General features: G+C 31.9%; 1 protein-coding gene across 1 annotated transcript; it reads left to right on the top strand.

Moving 5' to 3' along the window:
* Window positions 1-10087: 10087 nt before the first annotated feature.
* Window positions 10088-14416, top strand: LOC128163242 (uncharacterized). Its single transcript, XM_052826785.1, has 5 exons — window positions 10088-10178; window positions 11078-11212; window positions 11630-11743; window positions 12345-12456; window positions 14096-14416. Exons 1-5 carry the CDS (start codon window positions 10088-10090, stop codon window positions 14148-14150), a joined length of 507 nt encoding a protein of 168 aa, XP_052682745.1. The 3' UTR covers window positions 14151-14416.
* Window positions 14417-27004: the final 12588 nt, after the last annotated feature.

The following is a 27004-nucleotide window of genomic DNA, read 5'->3' as shown; positions in this document are numbered from 1 at the left end:
GGACGTTCTAATATGTTAAAGGCGATCCAACTGCGACGGACGAAGATGCCGTTGTGTTGTTACTGCGCTGTAGGATACTCTACCGCGTTTACCTTGGCGTTTTATATTAATTAAGGACGCAGCGGGATCGCCATAAAACCCCTGTCACACTGGAGCCGCGTCCTCACGGCGATCCCGCTGAGTTCTTTTATTTTAAAAAGATGCACCGTACTGTCTCTTTAAATTGATAATCGGAGAGGAGTCTTGTCTTATTTCTGATTTTTCAAAATATTTGTAGCATATTCAAATATATGTCCAATATTTTGCAATATATTGAATTTAAAACATTCATATTTTATTCATTCCTAACTGAAAATAGCTAACCTAAATTTTAGTAGAACGGTGGCGTTGAAAAATATAAACAACTAGGTCCCCAACTTTCTGTGTTCTTATTGAAGTCACAAATGAAATAAGATAAGAAATAGAAATTCATGAAAAAATACCACACTAAGGAGTTAATGTATGATTTTAAATAATTTATACATAATATGTATTCTAATAGTCCAATCTAGACGTTGCAAAATTCGTTTCCTTTGCAGGGTCAACCCAAAGGTCAAAAGGGAAAGGCAACTGATCCTCTATCTTTTTGGAGGTCTGTGTTGCTTTGCTTTGAATTTGTAATCCGTTTTATGGATTTTTGAGATGGTTGACAGTTTGTTATTGTCATATTTTCATCCAATTAACAAATTAGTATTACATTTATGTACTTCCTCTGTATACTGCAAAATCTACAAGACAACATTTGAGTATGAATCTTTTATACTTAAAAAATAAATAAATAAAAAAAGAAGAAGAAAGACTCTAATTGTGTGTTAAAATACTATATGTAATGTGTTAAAATGGAATGTGATACCATGCATGTACGAGCAATAAATGGTCTCATTGGTACATAAATACAAAAAGTAATCTGGAGAGGGACTGTGACTCCCCTTTACAAACACCACTAACACCAGTATAACAGCGTAAATCAATTCGCCAAACAGAATAGAACAGAATGACTGACAAACCGCGACAAAGACTAATGTAACCACTCCCAGTTTTACCGGTAGACATGGAATTAAATAAAAAGTGTTAAAATGTATAGTATAATCAATTGATTATAAGATTAATATATTTTCCTCTCCCAAGAATTCCTCTTTGTATTGTTTTTGTTACTTTCTACATTGATCCGGTTTTCTCGTGTTCAGGAGAGAGAGAGAGAGAGAGAGAGAGAGAGAGAGAGAGAGAGAGAGAGAGAGAGAGAGAGAGAGAGAGAGTAACTTGTAACTTAATATGTATTCCAGTGTTCACTGTACCGACTTATAATTTTTTTTTTTAATTTTTCTTTTTCACAACATATATATGTACATACATGACATATCTTGTACATATGTTTATATATCTTGAAAAGCTTCTATGTATATGATTATTCTATATTATACAGTTCTTATGTAGTGAAAGTAAAAAAAAGGACATCACAGTTCAAAACAAGATTGAGATGAGACACAATAGAGAGGCAATTTAACTATATATAATGCAGTGCTACAGCTTATCACATATGTTTTGCCAATTGCTTTCATACTCCTTATATCTACAATTTATCATTAGCATATATTTTTCAGTTAAGAGCCTTTCTATTATAACATTTTTTTTATCCATGTATATTTGGATTTGTATTACTTTTGTATTTACAAGAAAAAATATATTGCTTCACAATAGGAAGTAAACAAGTTAAAAAATCTATAAATATCTCTATTTTTATATTTTCCAAAGAGAACATATTGTTTATCAAATGTTATTAACAGATCAAACTGTCGCAAGATCCAGTCTTCAACAGCAGACCATAATTCTTTTACAATAGTACATTCATAGAAAAAATGCCCTATACTCTCTTCATCTCTTTTACAGAAAGTACATACAGGAGACTCTGCTTTTTTTATTTTGAAAAGATATTCATTTATCGGAACAATTCTAAGAAGAATTTGGAACTGTAACCAATGTAGATTTGATTCTTGTGTAGATTTAAAGGGGAGCTCAAAAATTTGGTGCCAGGTTTCGTGTGCATAGTTATGACGCCTTTCTCTTCATTTTGGTATAGATGTACATGTTTCTCTCTTTTTATCTAATAATAAGTTGTAAATACGTTTTCCGCCTTTACGATTATTATTAAACAATAGGATATGATTAGGGATAACAGGTCCATATTCTTTTATTATTTGTAAGTTTGGTATGTTTAAATCTTGTGCATGCAATCTGGTCCTTACAGCAGTTCTTAAACTTGCATATTCAATAAAGTTTGTCATTGGATTTATTTGTTTCAATTTTTCAAAGCTTATAAATGTTCCATTAATATTAAGTAAATCACCAACAAAAATAAATCTTGTAATAGCAAAGCTTTTAAAAAATACTGATTGATTTATTGTCTACTGTGATTTTTGGATTGTACCATATATTTGTGTGCAAACAAATTTTCATAACGCGCTAACGCACGTTATTCAATTTGTATGCACACACCGTTGCAGTTATGGGACTATATCTTTCAAAAAATAAGGATTCAATACTTAAATATAACCTGGGGTTTACTTAACACATTTTGCTCCTGTATTTTTAACCAGCTAATGAACACCTCTTTCCAGAATGAATTTCCCAAAATTTTACATAAACTATATGAATAATCTGTGCCATTCCTCCATATTTCTGGGATTTTAATTTTCAGAATGGATTCTAGAAGCTTTACCCATTTTGTATCAGCCCTAATAAGTCTTTTTATCCAAGTAGATTTGAGTGCAGTCATAAAATACCCATAATCAATCGTTTTGAGACCCCTATGGCAGTAATCATGTACAATTGTACTCTTCTTTACTCTATGCACTTTACAACCCCATGAAAATTGAAAAATATCATTTTCAAAGTTTTTCAATTAATCAATGCTTTGGTTGGGTAATGTTAGAATAAAATGATTTAATTTTGTTATTATTAATGTCTTAATGACTGTGATTCGCCCAATAGGGGTTGATTTTCTTGATTTCCATTGATTTATCAATTTTCTTATTTCTGAGAGTTTTGGTAAATAGTTTAAGTCTTCCATTTCATCTAGTGTTATTGAGAATTTAATACGTAGGAGCTCAAAAGGTAAATTGTCCCAACTCACTTTCCATCGTGAGTGGTGAAATACATCTCTTGATAATTTTTTACTACCGATCTAAACCATTTTTGTTTTTGTGAAATTTATTTTTAAGCCTGAAACCTACGAAAGCCGAGAAGGATCATTCGAGATTCGAGATTCGAAATACGAGATTCGAAATACGAGATTCGAGATTCGAAATTCGAGATTCAATATCTAAATTAACCAATCAAATCATGGATCTGAATCCTGTATCCTAGCAACATCAAACTGTTCTAAATAAAGATCATTCGTACATGCTCTTTCCTACAAATAAATGTCTTAATAGCTCTTATATAGTGGTTATAAAATGGTTAAATTAACATTGATGAATTAACCCCACACAGTATAAACAATTAAATTAGAAATAACACTGTTGGCTTTGCGAATCTAAGTGGTTTTGTTTGCCCTGTATGTATTTCCCCCCGAACAATTTTAACCCGAAGTGTATTTGCCCCAACTGTGTAAAATTCGGCTCGCGAAGAAAGATCTCTTTAATTTAAATGTTTTAGCTATGAAACGAAACTAAAAAAAATAATCGACATGTCAAAATATAGGTTATGATAAAGTTTTAAACCATAGAAGATATAATGATTTACAACCTCAAAGACAAAAATCCAGATAAGAATAGTGTATTGTAGGGTATGACAATGCCATTGTCGATATGAGAGAGAGAGACAGACAGACAGACAGACAGACACAGAGAGAGTTTTGTAGTGTCAAATTCAGTTTGATTTAGAATTTGAAATTGATTTGATTTGTTACAAGCATATATAGACAATAATTAAGCCTCTAAAACGAGAAAAGAGAGGAGGTAGCTAGGGTAGGGCAGACCAACTAGCAAGCTTTAATTTTAACGGTGTTAGCGCACCTGTGATTTACATCGACTCTCTCTCTCTCTCTCTCTCTCTCTCTCTCTCTCTCTCTCTCTCTCTCTCTCTCATCACCTAGCATTTATTTTTCCGTGAGGGGGCTTGAGGTATTTGTGATGTCTTACATTAGCTAGCGAAAATGATAAAAAAAAACATTAAATTTTCTTTAAATTGTGTGCGGATGTTGTACGCCAATAATCTGTTTTCAGTATATACATTTCAAGAGGGGGGGGCAGCTATGTAGTCCTAATTAATTTGTTAGTTATTCTGTCCCCACTTTGTTTTCTCTTCGTTTTCCAGGGTTTTTTTATTTGGCTCGGCAAATTAATATAAAACTTTCTGTGTAGCTCCATAACGATGCACTGTAGATAAATTATGAGTAGTTTTACTTTTGATAAACAGGTACATATTCGTACTTGATTTTTAATTTGACTCTTATAATCGGATTTAATATTCCAATAATTATAGGGTAGGAAAGAGTAGACGGGACTTTTTTGCGCATATCCTACTGTACCATTCATTCAACACAGGTATTAGCACTCATCGAGTTCGACTTGCTTTCCTTTTCTTTCATCCACTGGATTTAAAGCTATTAATTTTTGAAAATATTTTGAATTTATGGCCTGATTATATATAAATTAGACCTGCGCTGGTGCATATATTTACCCAAATGGACCAAAATATAACCAAATGAATCTAAAAATTTTGACAAAATTAGTTTTAAACGTACGACTCTTTTTTTCAATTCCTTTAGAAAAATCTTGAACCACACACATTTTAGCAAATAAAACGACAATTGTTTCATTTTTTTATGGGGAGGGAGGTGGTGCCGGTAAAGGACATGTATTGCTTGTGGCAGTTGTGCTATACTCTCATTTGTTATAATAGGTAATACTACATATTGATATAAAATTAAAGTTTCCAATTACACTGTACATAGCTTCTATCACGCATTTTGACCCGTGCGATAGTTTAAAACAATTTTCAAAGCACTTAATGTAATTCAACCGATCATTTTTGAAATTTAATTTTCTGGATCCCCGCCTGATACGTCCGCCTTCTTGTATATTAGAATTACATGTACGTTGACCATATGTACACATTAACTTAATCGGCTATGATATGGGGCGATAACATTTTTTATCTATGTTTTTGCAGGATATGTAACAAATAACAGCCTATTTGTGGGTTTTTGCACTGATTATTTGAGATAATTTGCCGCCATCTTTTATGCATTCCACACACCACTCACAGTTTCTTTATTTGGTGTTCTGTGTGTATGGCGACAAATTGGTAAATTTGTACCACTCACCCCTTGATTACATTTTATCTGGCTAAGTGTAATGTAGTAGTATATTAAATACACACATCTTTGTTTGCGGTGCTTATTTACATCTTTAGAGATTTACTTACAAAAAAAGGAAACATTTGTATGACTTATATGTAATTATTGTCAATTTTGGTGCGGGGGTGGGGGGGGGGGGGTAGGGGGGTAGGAAACTACAGAGAAACTTAACTTGGCTGTGAAACATATGCTTTTATTCTTTCTTGTTGATATATCAATGAATGAATTATAACAAAATATATGTACAACAATTAATTTTGAAATATTCATGCACAATCAAATAAAGGGTTTTACTGTTCTCTGCACAAGAAATCGGCAATGTGAACAAATTAACACCCTATCATCCCTACCTTTAATTGTAGAGAGTAGATATCCTTCTATATTGAAAACAATTCCAAAAGTAAGACTCATAATAAGTTGTTTACTGAGGAAAAGGAAAACAAAATTGTATTTATTAATAATTCCGTATGATGTGATAATATCTCAATGATTTGTTTATAATCATAGTACTAGTGTATCACTGTATGCATACATAAAAACGATAAGTAATGCTTATATTTATTAGTGAAACAGGACAGATTATTTATATTTAGATTATTTAGATACATGTACTAATCTTCATGCGGGGATCTAGAAAGGAGGGGGTCAGGGGATCTGGACCCCCTCCTCGGGAAAATTGGAGCTTATTAAATTTACATAGTAAAGTATTTTAAAATTGGCCTAGGACCCCCTACAGAAAAAAAAATAGCTACGCTTATGAAGTTCTTTACCGTAACCGCATTTTTACACAAAAGGGGTGAATAAACCCGGGTTTTAAACTATTACTGGTGGTGAAATACCTTAGAGTTCAAACGCATCAGGTGGAAATGCACCAGAGCAAACAAAATCACTTAGATCCGCCAAGCACACTGCATTATTACTAGTCTATTTAGATATTCTGTCTAAAAGTAAATACAAATAATTATTTAGTTAGGTAGGGAGAAGTGAACATAGCATTTATTTGTATATAAGAGCTTGTACGTATGATTTTTATTTAGAACAGTTTGATGTCGCTAGGATACATATTTTCAGATCCTTGATTTGATTGGTTAATTTAGATATTGAATCTCGAATTTCGAATCTCGAATCTCGTATTTCGAATCTCGTATTTCGAATCTCGAATCTCGAATGATCCTTCTCGGCTTTCGTAGAAACCTGTGCGAAAGAGTCTAAAACCCTGAGGATGCCATCATATGATTGAGGTGTACCATTCATTATTATTGAGGTGTCGTCTGCGTATTGAGATATTTTGTATTCTTCCCCGTCTATGATTATGCCCTTAATATCTTTATCGTTTCTTATTAATATTACTGAAATTTCAGTAGGTATGGCGATTTTGGGTCGCCTTGTCTACAGCTTCTTTCTGGGTAAAACTATTCTGAAATTACACCGTTTTAAATTAAACAAGCTTTTATTCCATTATAAAAGGTTTTAATCCAATTTTTAAAGGAGGGTCCAAAATTAAAAAAATCTAGTGGTTTTGAGATAAAACTCCATGAGATAGTATCAAAAGCTTTTTCAAAGTCAATTTACATTAATAGGCCTGGTATATCATTTTGTTCTGTATAGTACATGAGGTGATAAATATAAATAAGTCTTATGTTTTCCCCAATAAATCTTTCTTTCAGAAATCCAGTCTGGTCCTTGTTTATCAATTTATCTAGAACTGTTTTCATACGTTCAGCAATACTTCCCGATGATAACTTGTAAATTACATTCAATAAGGTTGTAGGGCGCCAATTTTTCAAAAACTTTTTAGGTTTTCCTGCTTTAGGAATGCACGTTATTACACCAAGTATATTTATTTCTGAAAAACTTCCTATTTCACAGGACTGATTTATTGCTCTTGTAATGAATGAACCTAAGTCTTTCCAAAAAAATTAAAAATCTCACAGGGCCAGGACTTTTGTCATTTTTTGTTTTTTTAAGGAAATTCTGTACCGCTGTATTCTTTAAAGGACCTTCAAGGGTGTTTAATTTTTTATTATTAAGTTTAGGGCTATTTATTTTTTTCAACTTATCATAAAGACTATATTCATCTATGATTTCTCTTTTCTTATACAGCTTTTCATAAAAGGACTTTGTTTCTTTTAATATTTCTGTTTGATCAAGAATGAATGACCCATCTTCTTTTTCTGTATTTGGAATTCATTTGTTAATAAAGTTCCGAGTCCCAAGATTAATCAAATATCTAGTAGGCTTTTCCCCCTCATCAATCCATTTAGACTTTGACCTTATACAATAACCTTTTAATCTATTTTTTCTTATATTGAGTATCTCATCTTGTTTGTCTGAAAGTGAATTTAAAGATATTTATAAATATCTATACAAAACTGTTTCTTTAGCCCACGATAAAAGAAAAATTTACTCACCCAACCATCAGCATTCAGGTGACCTAGATATATCACCATCTTTAAATGGATAATTATGCGCAATATTTCACCACATCAATCTTCGTTTGTATAAAAAGATATGATTGATAAGCAGATGCTAATTAATTGCAGCATGCATGTATAATTACCAGTTCTCTGATTGATCGGTGCGTGTGTTAATTTTTGTATAGATTTCCAGTTTCATTGTCAGTACATAAATACCTTCGATGGAAGACGGTGCGGTTTTTTCATCACGCGTTTTCAGTAAGAAATGCAGTCGGAAATCCACAGTGATTTTTTTTACCAATATCTTTTTCTTTTTAACTAAAAATTTGGCTGAGTTTCAAAACAGGAAAGAAGCATTTTTTGTAGGAATAAATGCTTTCTTTGCCGATTCATGCGCGTAGAGAAGGTAGCGATATTGCAAAAACAAACTACTTAACCAGCGTCAGTGGGTTGTCATTTTTTCTGCATTGATCACTACTTTCATTGTTTCCAATGTATGAATCATGAAGGATAACATTGTTTATATTTACATTTCTCTCGTTATAAATTTTTGAATTAATTATAATAGAAAAAGAAATATTTAAAAAAAGATTAAGCGCTCATTTTTGTATTTGCTCAAGTGAGTGTTGCAAAAAAATCCCTTTCACCCTTTGGATTCACTGTATGAAATTTTTAAGGAATTTGAAATAATAAACTGGTAATGATTATCATTTTTCTTAATACATATGTATATCCAAAAACATATGTTGTAAGGTATATTTTCAGCGTATATTTTTCCTGGTCGCCCAGTTTTGGTCGGCTGATCCAAACAATTCGCAGTATTAAAAATATACATTTTTATTTGACTTTGTTTGAATATTATCAATTTAAAAAAAAATGGTATAGATTTCCTTAATTTGTTGTACACATAGGGGCCGCCGACATATGTAACAGAGCTTAATGTTTATCCATGCATTTACATGTACATATACCCGATAAACCCCTCACACTTGTAATTCACAAAGGTGAAATAATTTTTTTCTGTATTATGGTATATATTGTATAATATAAGCAGTAAAATGCTTTATCTATTACTAATGTTACGACAATCGCTATTGTCATATCTCGTTTACACTTTAACAGGTGAAAAGGTATTCATATACATGTATAATCATATTCCTTCGCGGACAAATTATTGAATTTTAGCTATCGTAGAAAATACACGATTAGATTTAATGGTACCAAACCAAAGTAAACTAAGTGGATTCATCATTATGAATGAATCGTAGAAATCGACATAGTAAAGCAATACACGATACATGAAAAATGGTGAGAACGCCCATTTTTATTCACCAATAAAAGTTACTCTTACGTTGTAAATTACAATGCTGAATTCGATCGTATAACAAAAATATAAAATTTAAATTAGTTGATAAAGAATACTTATTTTCCTGCCATGAAAGTAACTCCTCCGTTTGAAAATCACTTAATATTGACAGCTTATCTTAAACTGTTGTACAAAGAATGAATGGAGGGTCACCATTTATAATGCTATATTATTTTAGGAAGAAAAAGATATTACAATTTCTTAAATTAGCTGATACAAGTACAAACGAACCAACAACACTGTGCCGGATACTAGTAATTATGCCAGTGCCAAGTTCTCATTTTCGCACCCGCTTAAAATGCAGTTTTGTCAAAATTCATATGTACAAAATGATAGAGCAATATCTAGAGAATATATAACATTTCGTTTTAGTGTGTTGCACCTGGTAGGCGAAACATACCTTTAAAATTTGAATTGCTATCTAACAGGAAAATGATAATAGATTCCGTATGTGAAATAATTTAAGATTCAGACAGGTAGTTTACCAAGAGGAAATTAGGATTTGCAATCGGATTTTAAAATCCTATGGGAGTTTTGGTCAAATCTTACCGGAATTTAGAATGTTTAAATGTTTCAGACTTTTCAGACTAGAGGTGACAAAAAATGCAGTAAGTGCTTGCAGGTCATTGTCCGGGAAACAAGACATTAACTAGATATACTATATATAGCAACAACTATAGTTAAAGTACATAATTAGCATATTTTGATAACTTAAGCATCGAATCAATCAAATAAAGTCGCCAACCGATATGCTATAATATTTCCTTAGACCTTGAATAGAGTACGTTTTGATTGTTCTAAAGATTGATTAATTATTCAAGTTAATCTAATTAATTTTAAAAAATGTATAAATTCTGATCAACAGATAAATTCAGTGTGTTCAGGTGTGGACTTGAGATAACAGCTATGTGGCTCCGGGATTTAACTGTGCTGGTGATAGCGGTGTTAGTTTGTAGAGGAGAGTCACAGTCTCTCACCAGATTCCCTCCAGGAGCTTGTGAGTACAACCACACTGGCATAAAATAATTTGGTTCCTAGTGTCTGATGGGTCATTTTAATTCAGTACATGCATGTTACCAAATTCTATACTTAAATTGTTTAGTTACAGGTATTTTTTTTCAATTTATTGAAGTTTTCAAATATGTAATGTACACAGATAAAGAATTTACGAATATCTTATCTTGTATGCCGGTACTAGATATGTACTGGATATATCAGCCAATTCTACTAATTTAATCGACGTGATGTAGAAAAAAATCATTCATTTCCAGTTCGTCTGAATATTGAATGTCCTAAAGAAAAAAATCAATATCAGTTGATTGGTTTCATTTATTACATTGCGTGCAAGGAAATTACACACTTTTTTTTTATCTCATTTTAATTGATTTTTGAGAAAAAAAATACAACAATTAAATTTCTACATTGCACGAATAGATGTAAGTTTATGTGCACGTTAACAACAATGAAGCCGTTCTGATATATACTAGACTATACATTTAAAAGCTTATACAATGTTTTAACACATAAAAATGTTATTTTGTATCGATTTTGTACTATATCACCCAAAACTTCAAATGGCGCCAAATTGAGGCGCCAGCGGGGTATGCTTATTTATTTTTAGATACATGTATTAAATCGTACGATGGTTTAAAATTTTATAAATATAAGTAATAAGGAATCATTCTTTGGATATAAGGAGATTATAAGTTCGGTCGAGGCGTGATCAAATCTATCAAAAGTCCTGCGGGCTTTATTGGATTTAATCACGCCCTGACCAAAATTATCCTCTCATAATACTCAAACAATGATTCCTTATTCCTTAATTAACTTTCCTCCTTGAATGTTATTATCAGTGTGACATCAGTTGTTAAAAAAAAGATGTGAACCTCATTTCAGTCATTGAACCGGAAGTTTTCCAACCAGAAGCCAAGTTCTGTCCAGGAAATGGAATGGCAACATTCGTTGACAGTCCTCCCATCGATCGCCCGAGCTGTGTCCCCGCCCCCGGGCCCGTCCAGTGCTCTCTTCAGGGTACGTCTACAGATTTCTATCTTCATTCATCCAAATTATGAGATTTTTTCAGCTTGATTTTTTCAAGTTTGTTACCCATAGCCTTTGCAAATGATGTAAAAATGAGTTTTGAAATCATTACTTGTTTTTCTTGGTGAATCCCTTGGATTAGCATTTTCTTTTTCTGTTCTTTATTATTGTATTAAGCCTATACAATCTGCCTTCATCTTTTGTCAAAGCTATGAGGTTTTGGCAGCATGTACTTTGTAATCATTTCTATTGGTTTCTTTTTTTTTGGACAGAAAATATTTTTAAAAATATTAAATTTTAGCGTGGAAATATTTTCTTGTTTTAATCAGACAGTTTTTAATTACTGCACAAATACTGAAGTTCTATATAATATTATACATGCCAATCACCGAGTTCTTCTATCAACAGTTATGGTATCGGGTATAAGACCACAGGGAACTATTTGTAGGAACAAAGGCTACCTCAGTGGGTGGACCAGAGTTCCGCCGGAGGGAGGACCATTCTATGCCAAATGCTGCTCTTGTAAGATTCATTCGATTTTATTTTCAACATAGCAAATATTTCATTGCAGACTAAGCAACAACAAAGTATTTTAACATAAACGATTGGGCTCGTGTTTAACTTTTGATTTGAGCCATTTTTTGTTATTTTCACTGCCAATACATCTGATTACTATTATGACAATTTCATAATCTATATTTCATAGCCCTAAGAAGGAAATATTTACCGTGGGAGTTTAATTGAATCATCTTAATAGAATAACAATATTCATATTAAAAACTGATCGAAGTCAGTTGCAATAAAACACATAAATATTCACAATTACTACTACTATCCGACAATGCCCTAAAGGTCCGTTTTGTTTATAATTGTTTATGTATTTCAGTTTGACCCACTTTTTACGATGTTTACGTTATTATTGTAAGTCAATATTATTGTCAAAATGTTTGTGTGTCACATGTCACATTTCTCATAGAACAAATATATTGTGTTTTGATATGTGTTTATTACGTTTAACTTCTTTTTTTTTTTACTTTTTACCACCCCAGAGAAACAAAACACAATCACGGTGATGACCTAATTGTTGAAGTCAATAGATATGGAAGTTATATTCTCCTTTCAGCAATGAAATACACTTATTCAGAGGATAGCTGTGTTACTCGCGTTAGAACACCTGAGTTTTCGGGATCTGGCCTTCCCTCCTATTACTTCCCTGTCGGCGGTATAACACTAAGGTATGTAGGAATCGCTGTTTATAAATGATAGTTTGCTTTGACTCAAAGACATTCAGTGGTCAGTAATACAGCATTCGTTCAAAACAAAATAAAAATTACATATTGTTAAAAGTTGTTTACTAACCTTGCAACTGGTATGAGTAAAGATAAAACATGGCATGTATATTTTTTCATCAATAGCTAAACTGTAATTTTAATATAAAGCAAAATACATGTAAATTCTTATTGAAGCATTTAGAAACATCATGTGTTTATTTTGTTTGTAATTTAATGTAAGACATTATTTTTATTGACTTTTTGTAAGTTAAGTTAAGAAACTATTTGTAAACTAAATCAAATTTACGTAGGTAAACGCATCTACAAACTACGTGTATCAAAATTTAATTTGAATTTGATTTATATACCGGTATATGTTGAATTTGTTATCACTATCTTAATTCGTTTAATTAAATTGTTTAAATTATACAAAATGTGTTCAAATTAGTAAACCCGTTCAATTTGTTATTAATAAAAGGAAGAACATCTGTCGAATTCCATAAAAAACATACGTTATTGTCATGAATTTGTTGAAGGGAAGTAACAACCGTTACCGACTTTAAGTTTCATGAAGCGTTGCAATTGTAACGCCTAACTCTACAACCTACATTACAGATATTTGCTTTATAAGTTTCATTAAGCGTTAAGGTTGATGTGCATTTTATCATTAGCGGTTGCAGATATCACGTGTTAGCGCAATAATTATAGTTTAAGGCGTTGCAATTACAATGTCCATTGCTACAATGTACAATATAGATCTTTGTTTGTTTCATTTAATGTCAGAGTTGCGATGCACTTGTTATGCCTAATGAGATAGTTCTATTAATAAGTGGCTATTTATCATCAGTGGTTCGGGATGATAACTATAAATGCATTAATTTATAGTATACGGCGTTGCAAGAGCAACGCTTAATGATATCTATATCACTAAGCGGCGTTACATCATTGCAGTTTGCTACATAGCAATTTAATAAAAAAAAAAATTGACAAAAAGTGATTTATTTACAAATTATCTGTTTGCAAATTGTTACTTAGTTTGTAAATATGTATACTTAATAAATTACCAAAACAAAGCCTTTGCTTACGGTAAAAAAGAGATTACATTGTGAAACTGAGAAAAAGTCTGTTATACATGTTTTTAAATATTTTTTATCTTGGAAATAAAGTTTTCGTTTCCATTACAAAGTTATGACATGTATATAAGTAATTTCTTTTTTCAACAACGTCAACTGGTCTTTAAAGTCTGAAAGGTTAGATAACTCTTACAAATTCTCAATCTCAAGACCAATAATGATATTATTGACAATATGATCATTGTAGGAATACATTTGGATATTTGGGTTTAAATTCATAACGACAATTATATGATAGAAGTTCAAATATGTTGGTAACTTGCCCCAATCCTATCCTAAACTAAAAGCAATGTTTTCAAAGAAAAATAAGGAACTAAAAACTACTGAACAGGTACAGTTTAACTTGTACTCATTGAATTTTATCATAATTATGCAGATTTCCTTTTCATGTAATATTCTGATTCTCCATGCTTTACATGTTAATTATCCTTATCTTTTACATTATAATTTTGTTCTTTTATGATTTTCAGTGACAGAATTGGGTTTTCTGTGAGGTACTGTGTGTTCGTTCGACGATTTCCTTGAAGTCTGGACTCAAATTTATCTTATCTGTAATGCTCCTAGTACATCTAATATATAAGCTCCAGCTTTATTCAGTCAATTATGATCATAATTGTCCATGCCTTAATTTTACTTAATGTATACCTTTTTAAAGAGAAAGTTACAGATTTTAGTACATAATATGAATCTTAATTTAAGTTACGATCATTGATGAACTTTAGTGTGCCGATTTTACGGTTATTGCAATGTCAACTTCCTTCTTTTGGAATAAAATAAATGCACGTTCATTTGATATTATGTTTTTAATATTTTTGAAAAACAAAAAATGAAAGTTTTTATTATTCGTATTTGTAACTTCATTCAATTATATAATACAAAATCGAGTAAGTGGAGACGAATCTTTGAAAATTAAAAATCTGACTATTAATTTTCAACTAAAGTCTAGGCATTTATTATTGTTAAATTCTTAGAACACAATTTTATCCGAACGTACAAGGGAATTGTATGCATGTGTATGTGCCGTAAAATTCAAACATAATAATTGATGTTACTATTCCGTAACTTTAATGTACCTGTACCATTCGTTTTATGCGTAAAAACTAAATACAGCTCTAAGGGAATAATTTCATTAACTTTCAATAAAGACTGATTTGGCAATGACTTAAGGACGTTGGATCCTGCGATCAAAAGTCTGTAAGTTTTTTTTCGAAAGTATTTTTTTAACATCTACACACATATCTAAACCAAAATTCAAAAACCATGCATTCAAAAATTTTGGGGTCTATATGCTCTTTTCGGTGCTACTGTATATCTAATATGACCTTTCTGCACTGAAAGTGCAAATTGCACATAAATCGCTTTTCCCTCTATAATTTTTTTATCGAAATGAACCATGGTATCAAATGCAAATTTACATTATTTAGAATTAATAAAATTAAAATTATCATAATGAAAAAGTTTGCAATTTCTTCACTTTATTGATATTTTGACCTTTTTGCACTGAAAAAATACTATTTTTATTGATAAACGATTCAACATGCAATTAATTAATTTAAAAGTCTCAGACTTTTTTTCAAATTATGACAGACTTGTCAAAAGAAACTTAAATATTCAGAAACTAAAACCAAAAGTATGTGTCTATAATGTAAATTTGAGATATGGCATGAAATAAGATAATTTTAGAGGGAAATTGGAGTTGATTTTTTTCTTTACTTTTATGAAATATCACTTAAACATGCTAATATATGTCGATAGAAATATTGAAATATTGTTGAAATATGTTTTTTGAAACAACACGAAGATATCCCAATGCATAAACTATCTGAAAATTTGATCTGCACGGAAAATAAGAAAGCTAAAATTTCGGTACTCTAAAACAACTGAGTTATGAAAGATGTTCATTTTCTTCTTAAAAGCCTTCCGCCACAAAATATAGTCCCTTACTACACCCTCTAAATATGGAATTTGTCCTTCACTATTTTATTCAATATAGTTAATTTGGCATTGTAAATAGGAATTTACAAGTAGAACTCATATATGACACAGAATTTCCAGACTAGAGGTGACCCAAAATGGCTACCCAAAATAAGAGGATCGAACCTCATTAAGTATGGACATGGTATCGATTAAAAATTCATGTATATTGTGTCACCTTGCGTTTTTGTTGTTATCCCAACTCGGGCAATTCTTATAATAAGAGCCAGTGACTGCATTTCCCGCCGCCTAAATAATAATGTTACTTTACCCAAACTCGTATGATGATCAGTTGGTCAAATGCAAATGGAATAAAGAAAATTTGACTGAATATTTTGCTTCAAATCGGAGTCAGAAAACGATATTTTTATTCGCCAAAACTGCTGGTTAATACTTACAGATGGTTTTATCACCAACAGTAATGTCATCCTGAAATTTATTGGCCAATACTAACTATTGGTTTTATCTTCAATATAAAGTAATGCATAAAAAGGTACAGATCACCAGAAAAGTTAATTTGTCTGTTATTTCTTAAGTAAAATTTTGCATATTTCTATGAAATTTAGCCTTGGCATATCATCTGATAAACATTATATTATGTTCACTCTGAGATATTGAAATATTGAATATTCTAATTAGTAATTAATAATAAATTGAATGATAAGTTTTCTGAGTGCATTTGAGTAGAATGTGGTGTTTTCAAACAAGCTACAATCTGGCTTTCCTATTCTAATTAAACAATTTTATAATAGGTAAACTGGTCCTTTTTCGATTTTTGCGAAAATTTCGATATCTAAAACATCCAAATTTGTTACAATGAAGGCGATTAAATAATGAATGTGACACAAAATGAAAAATTAATTACCTACTGTAACATTCTAATGTCTCAATCCCAAACTTTGACAAAAATAGTTAACAGAGCTCAACAACCTCATCTTAATGGATTCGGGTTATTTTTCAGTACATTTTGACATCAACAGGACCAACGATCAGTTTTCGGTGTTCCCTGTTGTCAACTGCCAGAAAAAATCTAACAAATTAACTACGTTTTCCAAATTCCTACCAGTAAACAACATTTAATTAAAAAAATTAATGCATAATTTTGTTTTGTACCTTTGATCATTTTCATTATCAATAACATATTTTTTAACATCTCGTATGTTCATTCAAAACCAAAACAAGGGCCACGATACGCTGAAAAGAAATTGAATCAAGTGTGATAAATCTGTTTGATAACAAAGGCAAAATGACAGAGTAAAGCTATAAGGACAATGGAAGCGACCAAATATCATAAAAAAGAGAAGAATTTTAACGTCGCGTAACGTTAACACTTGGAAGTCTAATAGATATCCAAGTATAGTTGGCTTGTTTGTAATATGGCCGCAATTTATATTCATATGTATACGAAATGAATGAACTATTTTATCATGACCTTTAATACTCTACATACAGACATGTATATTCCTTTGTTGTAAGTTGTACATTTGAGGTCATTGGTTGGGCAGAAAATCATTGCTTCTGCACAGATGGCCATCCAAAAAATAGTTCATTTATAAAAATTTTACATTGAATGTGCCATTGTAATGTCTGTCATTTGGAAAATTGAATTAGCGTTACTGGTTTCCCAAAATCCTCAAGATGAAAAAGTCGTAAATAAATGTGATGTTTTCTTCCCATAATACACTTGTTTATAATGCAGATATGTTTATTGATTGTACACTGAATTACTTCTTGGTTAAATCACAGTCTTTTGTTTTTGTAATTGTTGTATGATATCAACAAAATACTTTTAAACATCTCAGAATAAAGTTTAAAAGAAATAAAAATGATCTAACACCAGGTAATCTATCAATAAGCATAAAATGTTTTCTTTTGCGATTGTTAAAGAAGTGAAGTGGCAAAAATTCATTTCGTACATAACTTGATTTATTTAAAGTTTATTTATTTCTTGTCTTATGTACACAGAATAATATCATTTTGTAACCAATAATAAAACATTCTATAAAAATATTTTTATCTACACTACTTAATTTTGTATTTGTGAGAGGGTTTACTGAGATCATGCCAGCTGCCCCATTCATTTAAAGTGATATGGGAGACCTGTCGATATTAGTGTATATTAAAATTGAAATATAACAAAAGTATTTAATATCTTTAAAATAAACAAATAAAAATACAAAAAAAAAGTATTTTGCAAACTAATTGAACAACAGTTATAAAAATTCATTACAAATTAAGTTTATAATTTGAAATGAACAATAGCCTTTTAGATTGTGCTATCGGTTTTTTTTTAATCAACGGATAATTAAGTACGTTTATATTATCCAAATTAATTGATGAAGCAAAATAGTTGTAAACACCTTTAAGAACATTCAAAAATTTTGTATGCATGGTTAAAGTACAGAATTACCATATTCATAGGTGCATTTCAATTATCGAAGTTATGTAATTTGTTTTGATTCTGAACATAGACAATGCTGCATTGAACTGGAAATCTAATTTATCAAATCAAAACGTACGAAAAATCAGGTAAATTAGTACTTAATATGAACTTTAATAACTTTATAAACCAGTTACTGGACAAGGAGGTCACACCACTAGTGTCTTCATCAACAAAATGCCTTTACTGAAATTAGCTGCACTGGTGATGGCGGGGCTAATTAGTGGTAGGACGACACATATGTTGTCAATTTACCCCAGAGGAGTCTGTGAGTAGTAAACAATTATTTCCTTTCATCGATTTTGTTGCTCGTTTATTTTCTCTTGTAAAATTTGATTTTTCATATATATTTAAAACATGCAATTTTCTCTAAACATATTAATTAAAATATTCTTCTATTTATCGAAAGTTCAACTGAGTAATTATGTAAATTTTACTTTATGTTACATATTGTTTCATTGTTTCTATTTATGAATTTATTTAACATTTTTTATATATATTACAATAAAGACAAAAATTGAAATAAACGATTTTCAATGTTAATGTGAATTGCGAACTTAACATTCAAAAACTGAAATCTATTTTTAAGAATAACTGAAATATTTTGGAGTATTTAAAAGAAATATTTGCATATCCATTTTACTTTAAAATTATGCGTAAATGCGGTTTTTCTGTAATTCTTAAAACCCATAATACTCTAAAAATCAGCGATTGTCTTTCTCAAGAAAATTTAAAAAAAAATAATTTTTATACATGAAGCGGTAATTGATAAAACGTTAACCAAATATCTTTTTTTAAGACAAAGGTTTATATTATATCTAATCCATAAACCTAACGGTTAAAATGATACACCACCAACTATTATTACAGTCACCAAACCGGAACTTTTTCAACCGGAAGCCTCGTTCTGTCCAGGAAATGGAATGGTAACTTTTCGTGACGGTCCTCCTTTACTGACCCCGAGCTGTGTCCCCGCCCCTAGGCCTGTCCAATGCTCGCTACAGCGTATGTGTATCCTTTTTCTTGCTCTTCATAACATAATCAAATTTTAAAGATGAACGGATTATATATGATTTTTGTTTAATTTTTAGTAAATAAACCAATTTCTTACTTACATTGGATAAAGAAACTTTTCGAATATTGAATAATATTATTTTTATAAATATGTACACATTTTTTTTAAAAATAATGTCTAAAATTTCTTGTTTACCGTTCACTTAGCATAACATTAAACTAAAATAGAATTAATCAATCACTTTCACAATATCATTATATTATTATAACTACACAATCAACCACGTTCCTTATCTTAGCTTCAAAGACATGCAATCATGCATGCATCAAAGACATGCATCAAAGACATGCAATGCTTTTTGCTTAATACAAGTACAAGTAATAACGCTGTCCCTTTTTTCCGTCACCAGGGATAATAACAGGAAGCCAGCCCCGAGGTACAACCTGCAGAAACAAAGGATACATCAGTGGGTGAACAAAACTCCCAGTGGCGGGAAACGCCTTCATCAAATGTTGTTCATGTGAGATCTGCTGTATTTATGTACTCTTTTATTCATATACTCTTTCATCTTTATACTTATTCATTTCACATATAACACCACTAAAGTTTTGTTTGTTTGTTTGGAATGTACCCACGTTACCATTATCCGTAAAATTGATAAAGCAATTATTTTTATCATTAGATATGCATATTTTTTGAAAGATTGATTGACTCTGTTATAAAAATAAATAATGCTTACAATTTCTTTCCTTTTATTATTAAAAATTTGAAAAGAATGTATAATCTCGCTTTCCCTTATTTTTATTTCAGCGATGGAGTACACATATTCAGACAGATCTTGTGTGACGCGCCTTAAAACAGAATTAAACCTAAGTTCACATCTACCACCTTGGTATTTTCCAGTTGGAGGCAGTCCTCTGGGGTATGAACAAATCTTTCAATGGTTTTTTTTTTATTTATTTAAAAAGCTATGTATAAGATTAAAATGATATCCTATCGTTATATAGCAACCCATGTCATGTAATGTTAAAACATTTTACCCACTCAAATAGCGAGTTACAGCTAAAATTGAATATTCTCTATGTGTTTGTATTTTAGAGGGAGATCCATCCAAACTGTGTGATACTGTGTGTTTGTTCGCCGGATGCCTATCATCGGATCAGGAGTGGGATTCAAAAAGAAACCAAATGTTCGAGATTTGTATTGATTCCTGTAACAAGCTGTTTTCGTTGTTTAAATCTCGCTTGTATAGCACGAAATATAAAATATTGATAGATTTTTCACAAATTGATTTGATTTACTTTTAGATGCTTATTAGTCTTATAGTTGATTTACAATCCATTTTTTTTAAATTGTAAAGCTTGATAGCTATTTATTATGCAAATACAAATATATGTTGAAGGTATGAATTTAATATTATTTTATTATATATTAATAAATATTAATATTAATTAATATTTTATTATATAATTAAGTCGGAATAACGTACATCATACGTTGTCGCCTTAATATGTTAACATGAAGTTGCAAACTAGAGAGTATAGTTGTTGTACTAAACAGCTTCACGTCAGGGTATTAAAATGTCGTTCTATCGAAATACATGTGGTACATAAAACTCATTAGATACGCTTCAGCCTTAAAGGTGGCACATCGGTTATTAACCAATCAAAGTTATCTTTGTCAGTTGTACATGTGCGTACCTACAAACTTTAGAAATATTTTTGCCTAGTCTTAAGTTTTACGTTTACCTTTGTTCATGTGTAAAAATTGTTATATCAATGAAAAAAACCCTGAAGGAAAACACGTTTCGAGGGTAGACCTTTTGGAAGCTAGATATTTCGAGAAAATGTATCGTGTGCATATATATATATATATATATATATATATATATATATATATATATATATATATATATATAGATTTTCTACTACTCCGGATAAACTATAGACTTGGCAACCTGCCGCCGCTGACTTCCAGATACTTGGTTCCTATTAATATTGGAGACCAGGTGCCTTAATCTTGTACAGATTTGCTACGTTTTGATTCCTCAATTAATTCCCTAGATACAATACTTTGATGTATCTTTAGATTACAGTCAGCACACAACAATGTGGATGTAAACCATGTAATAAACAAACCGGAAACAAAATATGGTGTTTAAAATCCAAACAGGTAACCTACGTACATACGGAATGTTACACTCCTCCCCTTTTAAGTATGATGGACATTAGACATTTATGTTACAATAAATGTTCTTCATAAATTATGAAGTACATATGAAGGAATGCTACACGAATTGACTAGATTGCTATTGACAAGTAAAAACTGTATAAATCAATAAAATAAAAAAAAATATGCCTAACATATCCATGCATTATCTTGCATATACAAATAATATTTCACAAAAGAATACAAAATAATATCGAGTAACATGAACACAATTGTCTATATACAGTATTCTTGGTTCGCCTCTGGTCCTCGTACCGTTTAGGGAGGGTGTAACGCGAAGATCGGGTTGAATGGCGTTTTTCTTGTGTGGGAGATGGCGGTATTAATGGCACTCCCATGCCCCCCCCCCCCACCTTCAGACACGGGGCTATCCTTATCACTGAATTGTTCCGTAACACCATTTTAAACAGTCGACAAAAATGCAAGGTTTTTATCTCGGACTAATACGGGCGATGTTAATGGTGATGCTTCAAAGACGACCGATCTCAGCAGGTCAGTATGTCTTCTCCATGTGGTCCTAGTTGCGATTTCCACTTCATATGAGAGCGGTCCTGTTTTTGCAGCTATGGTACCAGGGATCCACTTCTTTCCCAGTTCTCTGTTATCACGGGCTGATACAAGTGTGCCCTTTTCAAACTGACGAGCTGGTTCTGGAATCATTGCATGTATTTGTCTTGCTGTAATTCCAAGGTTTCACGAACACTTGCTTTAAGACGGGTTAGTCTTGTACATTCTTGTACACAGTTCCCTTCCCATAAGCAGTTTGGCAGGGGTTTCACCGGTAGTTGTGTGTGGTGTGTTTCTTTACGTCAAAAGAAAATTCGCAAGTTTTTTTTTCTGTGAAGTTTGATCCATTTTTAAGCTTGCAAAGACTGCTTGAGAGTCTTCACTTGTTTTTCTGCTAGCCCTTTTGTTCGAGGGTGGTATGGTGCCAAAGTTGTATGTCTGATACAATTGTATTGCATGAACTGACGGACGCACTCAGAGACAAATTAAGGTCCGTTATCTGAAACTATCTGGTCTGGCAAACTTTTTCAAGAAAATATTCTCCTGAGTTCGTCTACTGTTTTCTCTGCTGTGGTTGACGACATTTGTACTACTTCTGGCCATTTTGAAAATGCGTCCACTACTACCAAGAACATATTGCCTTGGAAAGGTCAAGCGAAATCAACATGAATGCGTTGCCATGAAAGTTGTGGCTATTCCCAAGGGTGAATTGGTGCTTCAGCGGGCATTGGTCTATTTTCTTGACATCCCTGGCAGCTCTTTACAAGTGTCTCTAAGGCTTTGTCAATACCAGGCCACCAAACACAGCTGCGGGATAGTGACTTCATCTTATCTATTCCTTTGTGTCCTTCATGAAGTTCATTCAATACTCTTGATTGACGGAACTGTGTACAAGACTAACCCGTCTCTCTTTGATATGGGAACAATGGGTGTAGCCCATTCACTGTACTCTAATTTACTTAGGACTCCAGTCTCCACTAGACGGTTCAATTCCTTGTCCACCTTAGGCTGCAGTGCGAAGGGAACTGCACGAGCTTTACAGAAATTTGGTGTCGCTGACTCTCTAACATTGATTCTTGCATTAATTTCCTCAAGAGTGCCGGGTTAAGCACTGAATATACGTATGTATGTGTCCAACAAGCCAGCAACATATTTTTTCAAAGTCTCTATAGCCTTGATTTCTGCCCAGTTTAATTTCATGTTTCTTAGCCATTCTCGGCCAAACAATGGGGGTCCTCCCTTTCGTACAACATACAAATTCAAGTTTTGTTTTTGATCATTCAAGTCTAGGGTCACCGTAGTCTTCATGGTTTTTTTTTACAATGCAAAGACTGGAATGCATTGCCTTTGGAGGTTAAGGAAATTAATTCTAAACAAAAAATTAAGAAAGCCGTAAAATCTTTCTTGTTTACTTAGGCAAGAGATACAATATGACTGCTTGTCCAAATCCATTTTTAACTTATGTATTATTATTATTTTTAAGTTATAAAAATAATTAAGAAACATGTCATTTTTCAAAGCATTATGCTATTTTCCTTTCAACATCCTGCCTAAATTTCATTATGTAGATTTTAAGTGCACTATTGTTGTTATTAACCCAACTGTTTTATAAGGACCCAATTGGAAATAGTCATTTAAAGAAGGCTTCTATCCTTAGGTAATAATAATCATATGTATGTCATGTAATCAATATAATAACACTATTGAACAAATTTATTCTTATGTACTTGCATAGAGCTGTGATAATGTCTGCTTTTTTTATTTGATGTATTTGATGTGTGTAATCATGCCATTCTGTGATATATTTACCTGAATAAAATGAAATGAAAATGCACACTCCCAGTGGTGCGATACTTTCACCTGAATATGTTCTTAGATTAATGTCTGTGTCTGTCAGATTCACATCTGAAAAATTTTCTTCGTGCGTATCCTTGTTTATAACGGATATAGCTAATCCTGTATCAAGTTCTATCGGTTATATTTTCCATATATGTTAGGGTGTACTAGATTTGCATCTCGAAATCCTCCTACTGCATTTGTTTTTAGTGAATAAAAAGCTTCCTCGTCAACATCTACCTCATGAACTTTGGTTTTCCTTACTTTTTGGTCATGTTTTGGTGATTATGTTGCTGGGTTTGTCTGACACGATCTTTGAATAAGACCAGGCCTTCCGCATGCCCGACAATTTTACAGCAGGTATCTACAGGAATCCGGCGGATGACTCCCATTACATCGGAAACAGGACTTGGGGAATGGATGAGGTCGTGGATGGTTGTAGTTCTTGACTCTCTGCCTTGTCGATTGTGTGTTGATTTTGTTAACACCGGCCGGTGGAAGATGCTTACTCTGTAATTCAGCTGCGTCATTCGTTGCGGTTTCCATTGCCACTTGTATGTCAACAGCCTTCTTGTACTTAAGATCTGGCTCTGACAGGAGCTTCTTCTGAATTTGTTTGTTTCTGAGACCGAACAAATTTGTCTCTCAAGGTATCGTTAAGTGCGTCTTTAAACTCACAAAATTTACTAAGCTTTCCCAAGGCAGCATTATACTCTCGCACACTCTCCCCCTCCTGTTGATCACTTATGTTGAAACGAAAACGTTAAAAAAAACTAACGGTTTTGGTGCGAAGTGTTTTTTAAGAATCTTTGTGAGGTCCCCGTAAGGTTTTCTGTCGGTAATTAAGGGGTTGATAAGTCTCTTCACAGTGCGCACGTTCTGGCGCCCACGAGGCACAGTAGTGCGGGAACTTTTTTCATCTTTTATGTCAAGTTCTATGAAAAAACTGTATAACCGTTCCTTATACGATGTCCAGGATTCATGTGTAGAGTCAAGCGCGTCAATTCTTCCGATCTGCCCGGCCATCCTCGTCGCCAATGTGATTTATTTTAAGATTAAAGGTAGCACACAACCATATGGGTGTAAACAATTGAAAAAAACAAACCGTAAACAACATATAGTGTATAAAACCCAAACACGTAACCTACGTAAATCCGGAATACTACAAGTATTGCTGGTGGAACTATCTCTTCTTAACGCTACCCTAGCCTTTACTTTTCCTTACTAGTACCTGCCTAAGATTCTCTTCTTTCTTCTAAGGCCCCCCCACTGTGTCGCCTTTGAGCTTCTCAGCAAGTCTGCCTCGGCTGCTGTCTGCGCTGAATTATATACCATTGGAGCAGTTTATTCTAACGTGTGTCAGGTCATTCTGTTTTTATGAGTGCGTTTGGTTTCGATTCAGTAGATTTTATAATGATAGGTAAATAATTCATTTTATCTCACATTGTTAGAATAAAACAATGGAACTGCCCGGCGTTTATACATTACCTACATGAGATACTAGCAGGTCGTGTATTTATTACAAAAGTAAATTGTCTTCCTAGTTCACTTGATAATGTAGCAATTTAAGGTGCAGAAATTGTTTTCGCTAAAAGTAACAGACGATTAATTTTAAACTGATTTTGAAAATTCAACATGTAATTGAAGAAAAAACTTGTGATATGTCAAAATCAATTCGACTACGTGAAGGCATTTTCCAGATCAAGACCTAATGAGTGATCTATCATATTGTCATAAAAGATGTAATTGGCCGATATTTTTTACTTCTATATAATTATACATTCTAAAGATATGAATGTTTGAAATGCTTCCCTTACCAATGTAAACACCAACATAATTATATAATATCTGTTCTTATTCTTCAAAAAAAAAATACAAAATTTAATTAAATCGAGGATTGGTGGTGTCTTTGTCTAGTAAGAAGATTTATTTGGTTATAATAAAAAACGAATGCAAATAACCATTAATAGGAAAGTTCAGTTAAATGTGGGACTCTGTAGCAAACTGTAAGTGGGACACAATGTAACGTTTTAATATACAGTGCGCAAATTGCAGACCTTAATGGCGTATAAAGGTATAACCGGTATTCTAATTTTGGAAATCTTTGTTCATATGTTACCGTTTAATGAACTAACACGTGTTAGTTGCAGAATAAGATAAATATTTATTAATTAAAGACGTCCATGCTGCTTGATGCATGCCAACAAAAACAATAACCTTACTGGAATGTTTTAATGATTCCTAAACAACAATTAGTTATTTTAAGTCTTTTCACAGTGTATTATAAAATCGAATATGTGCCTCCAACAACTGCTAAAATTAATATATGTTAAAGTCAAATGATATATGTTAAAGGTTAAAAGTAAATTTACATTACAATAAAGGCTAATGTACATATATTTTAGATTTCTTTTACTTTATTTAATTTGAAATATTGTTGCGTTATGTCACTCACAATTCCAAATATCACATTAGAAAATATATGCAAAGGACGAATGTTATCATTGAAATTCATTACATGACAATTTTTAAAACTTGATAAGCTTCAAAAATAAAATCATTTTGTAATGTAAATAGTTGTTTAAAATTGTTAGTCTATTTAAGTTACATAATATCTTTCACATAAAAAGTAGTACAGTAAAACTCGGTTATAGCGAAGTCCTAGGGACCGATGGATTTACTTCGTTATATCAGTAATTCATTATATCTGTATAACGAATTCGTAATAATAACTATACCGAATTCACTATATACAACTCTTACTGACTGAGGCTTAAAATAAAAATTACTTTTCTTTGCTACCTTTAATAATCGAATTGTGAGTCGATTAAAATTATATAAAAATAAATTCAATCAAGCTATTGCTAAATGGTAATGCAAACTTTTTTACCTGTAAAGAAATTCGTTATTGTTAAATTTCGTTATTATTCACCTTTACGGGACTCAAAATCAGTTCGCTATAATATACGTAAATTCATTATATCCGAATTCGTTATAACCAAAAAAAATTGCAAAGATTTGTTAAGAATTTTACCAGGGTCTCAAAAAAAAAAACCTTTGCTTTATCAGATAATTCGCTATATCCGTGTTCGTTCTAATTAATGTATTTTGAATTGATGAAATGCTTTAATTTCGACTTTTTACATAATTCAACAATTGGTTGTTTTGTTTTGTTGGTGTTTGAAACGAGGAGATCTATTCAATTTTAAAATGAAACACAGATGTGGAAAGAACTAATTACTTTTAAGTTATATAAGCTTTTACATGGTTAAGATCTAAAGTGCAGTCTCTACATATTATTAACCAGGGTTCTTGACATGTAAATCGATCACTGCAGATATGCAGTTTGTTTAAGTCTGAATTTAAACAATACTGGTT

Source organism: Crassostrea angulata, chromosome 9 (genome assembly GCF_025612915.1).
Source record: "Crassostrea angulata isolate pt1a10 chromosome 9, ASM2561291v2, whole genome shotgun sequence".
Taxonomy (NCBI): domain Eukaryota; kingdom Metazoa; phylum Mollusca; class Bivalvia; order Ostreida; family Ostreidae; genus Magallana; species Magallana angulata.
Note: the sequence above shows the minus strand (reverse complement) of the source record. Positions and strands in the feature narration are given on the sequence as shown.

Bases quoted from the DNA above. Each gene is read 5' to 3' on its own strand.
- LOC128163242 (XM_052826785.1), top strand. From the start codon at position 10,088: ATGTGGCTCCGGGATTTAACTGTGCTGGTGATAGCGGTGTTAGTTTGT. The intron at 10,179-11,077 runs GTGAGTACAACC...ACCTCATTTCAG, and splicing joins CAGATTCCCTCCAGGAGCTT to TCATTGAACCGGAAGTTTTC. The intron at 12,457-14,095 runs GTATGTAGGAAT...TATGATTTTCAG, and splicing joins GTCGGCGGTATAACACTAAG to TGACAGAATTGGGTTTTCTG.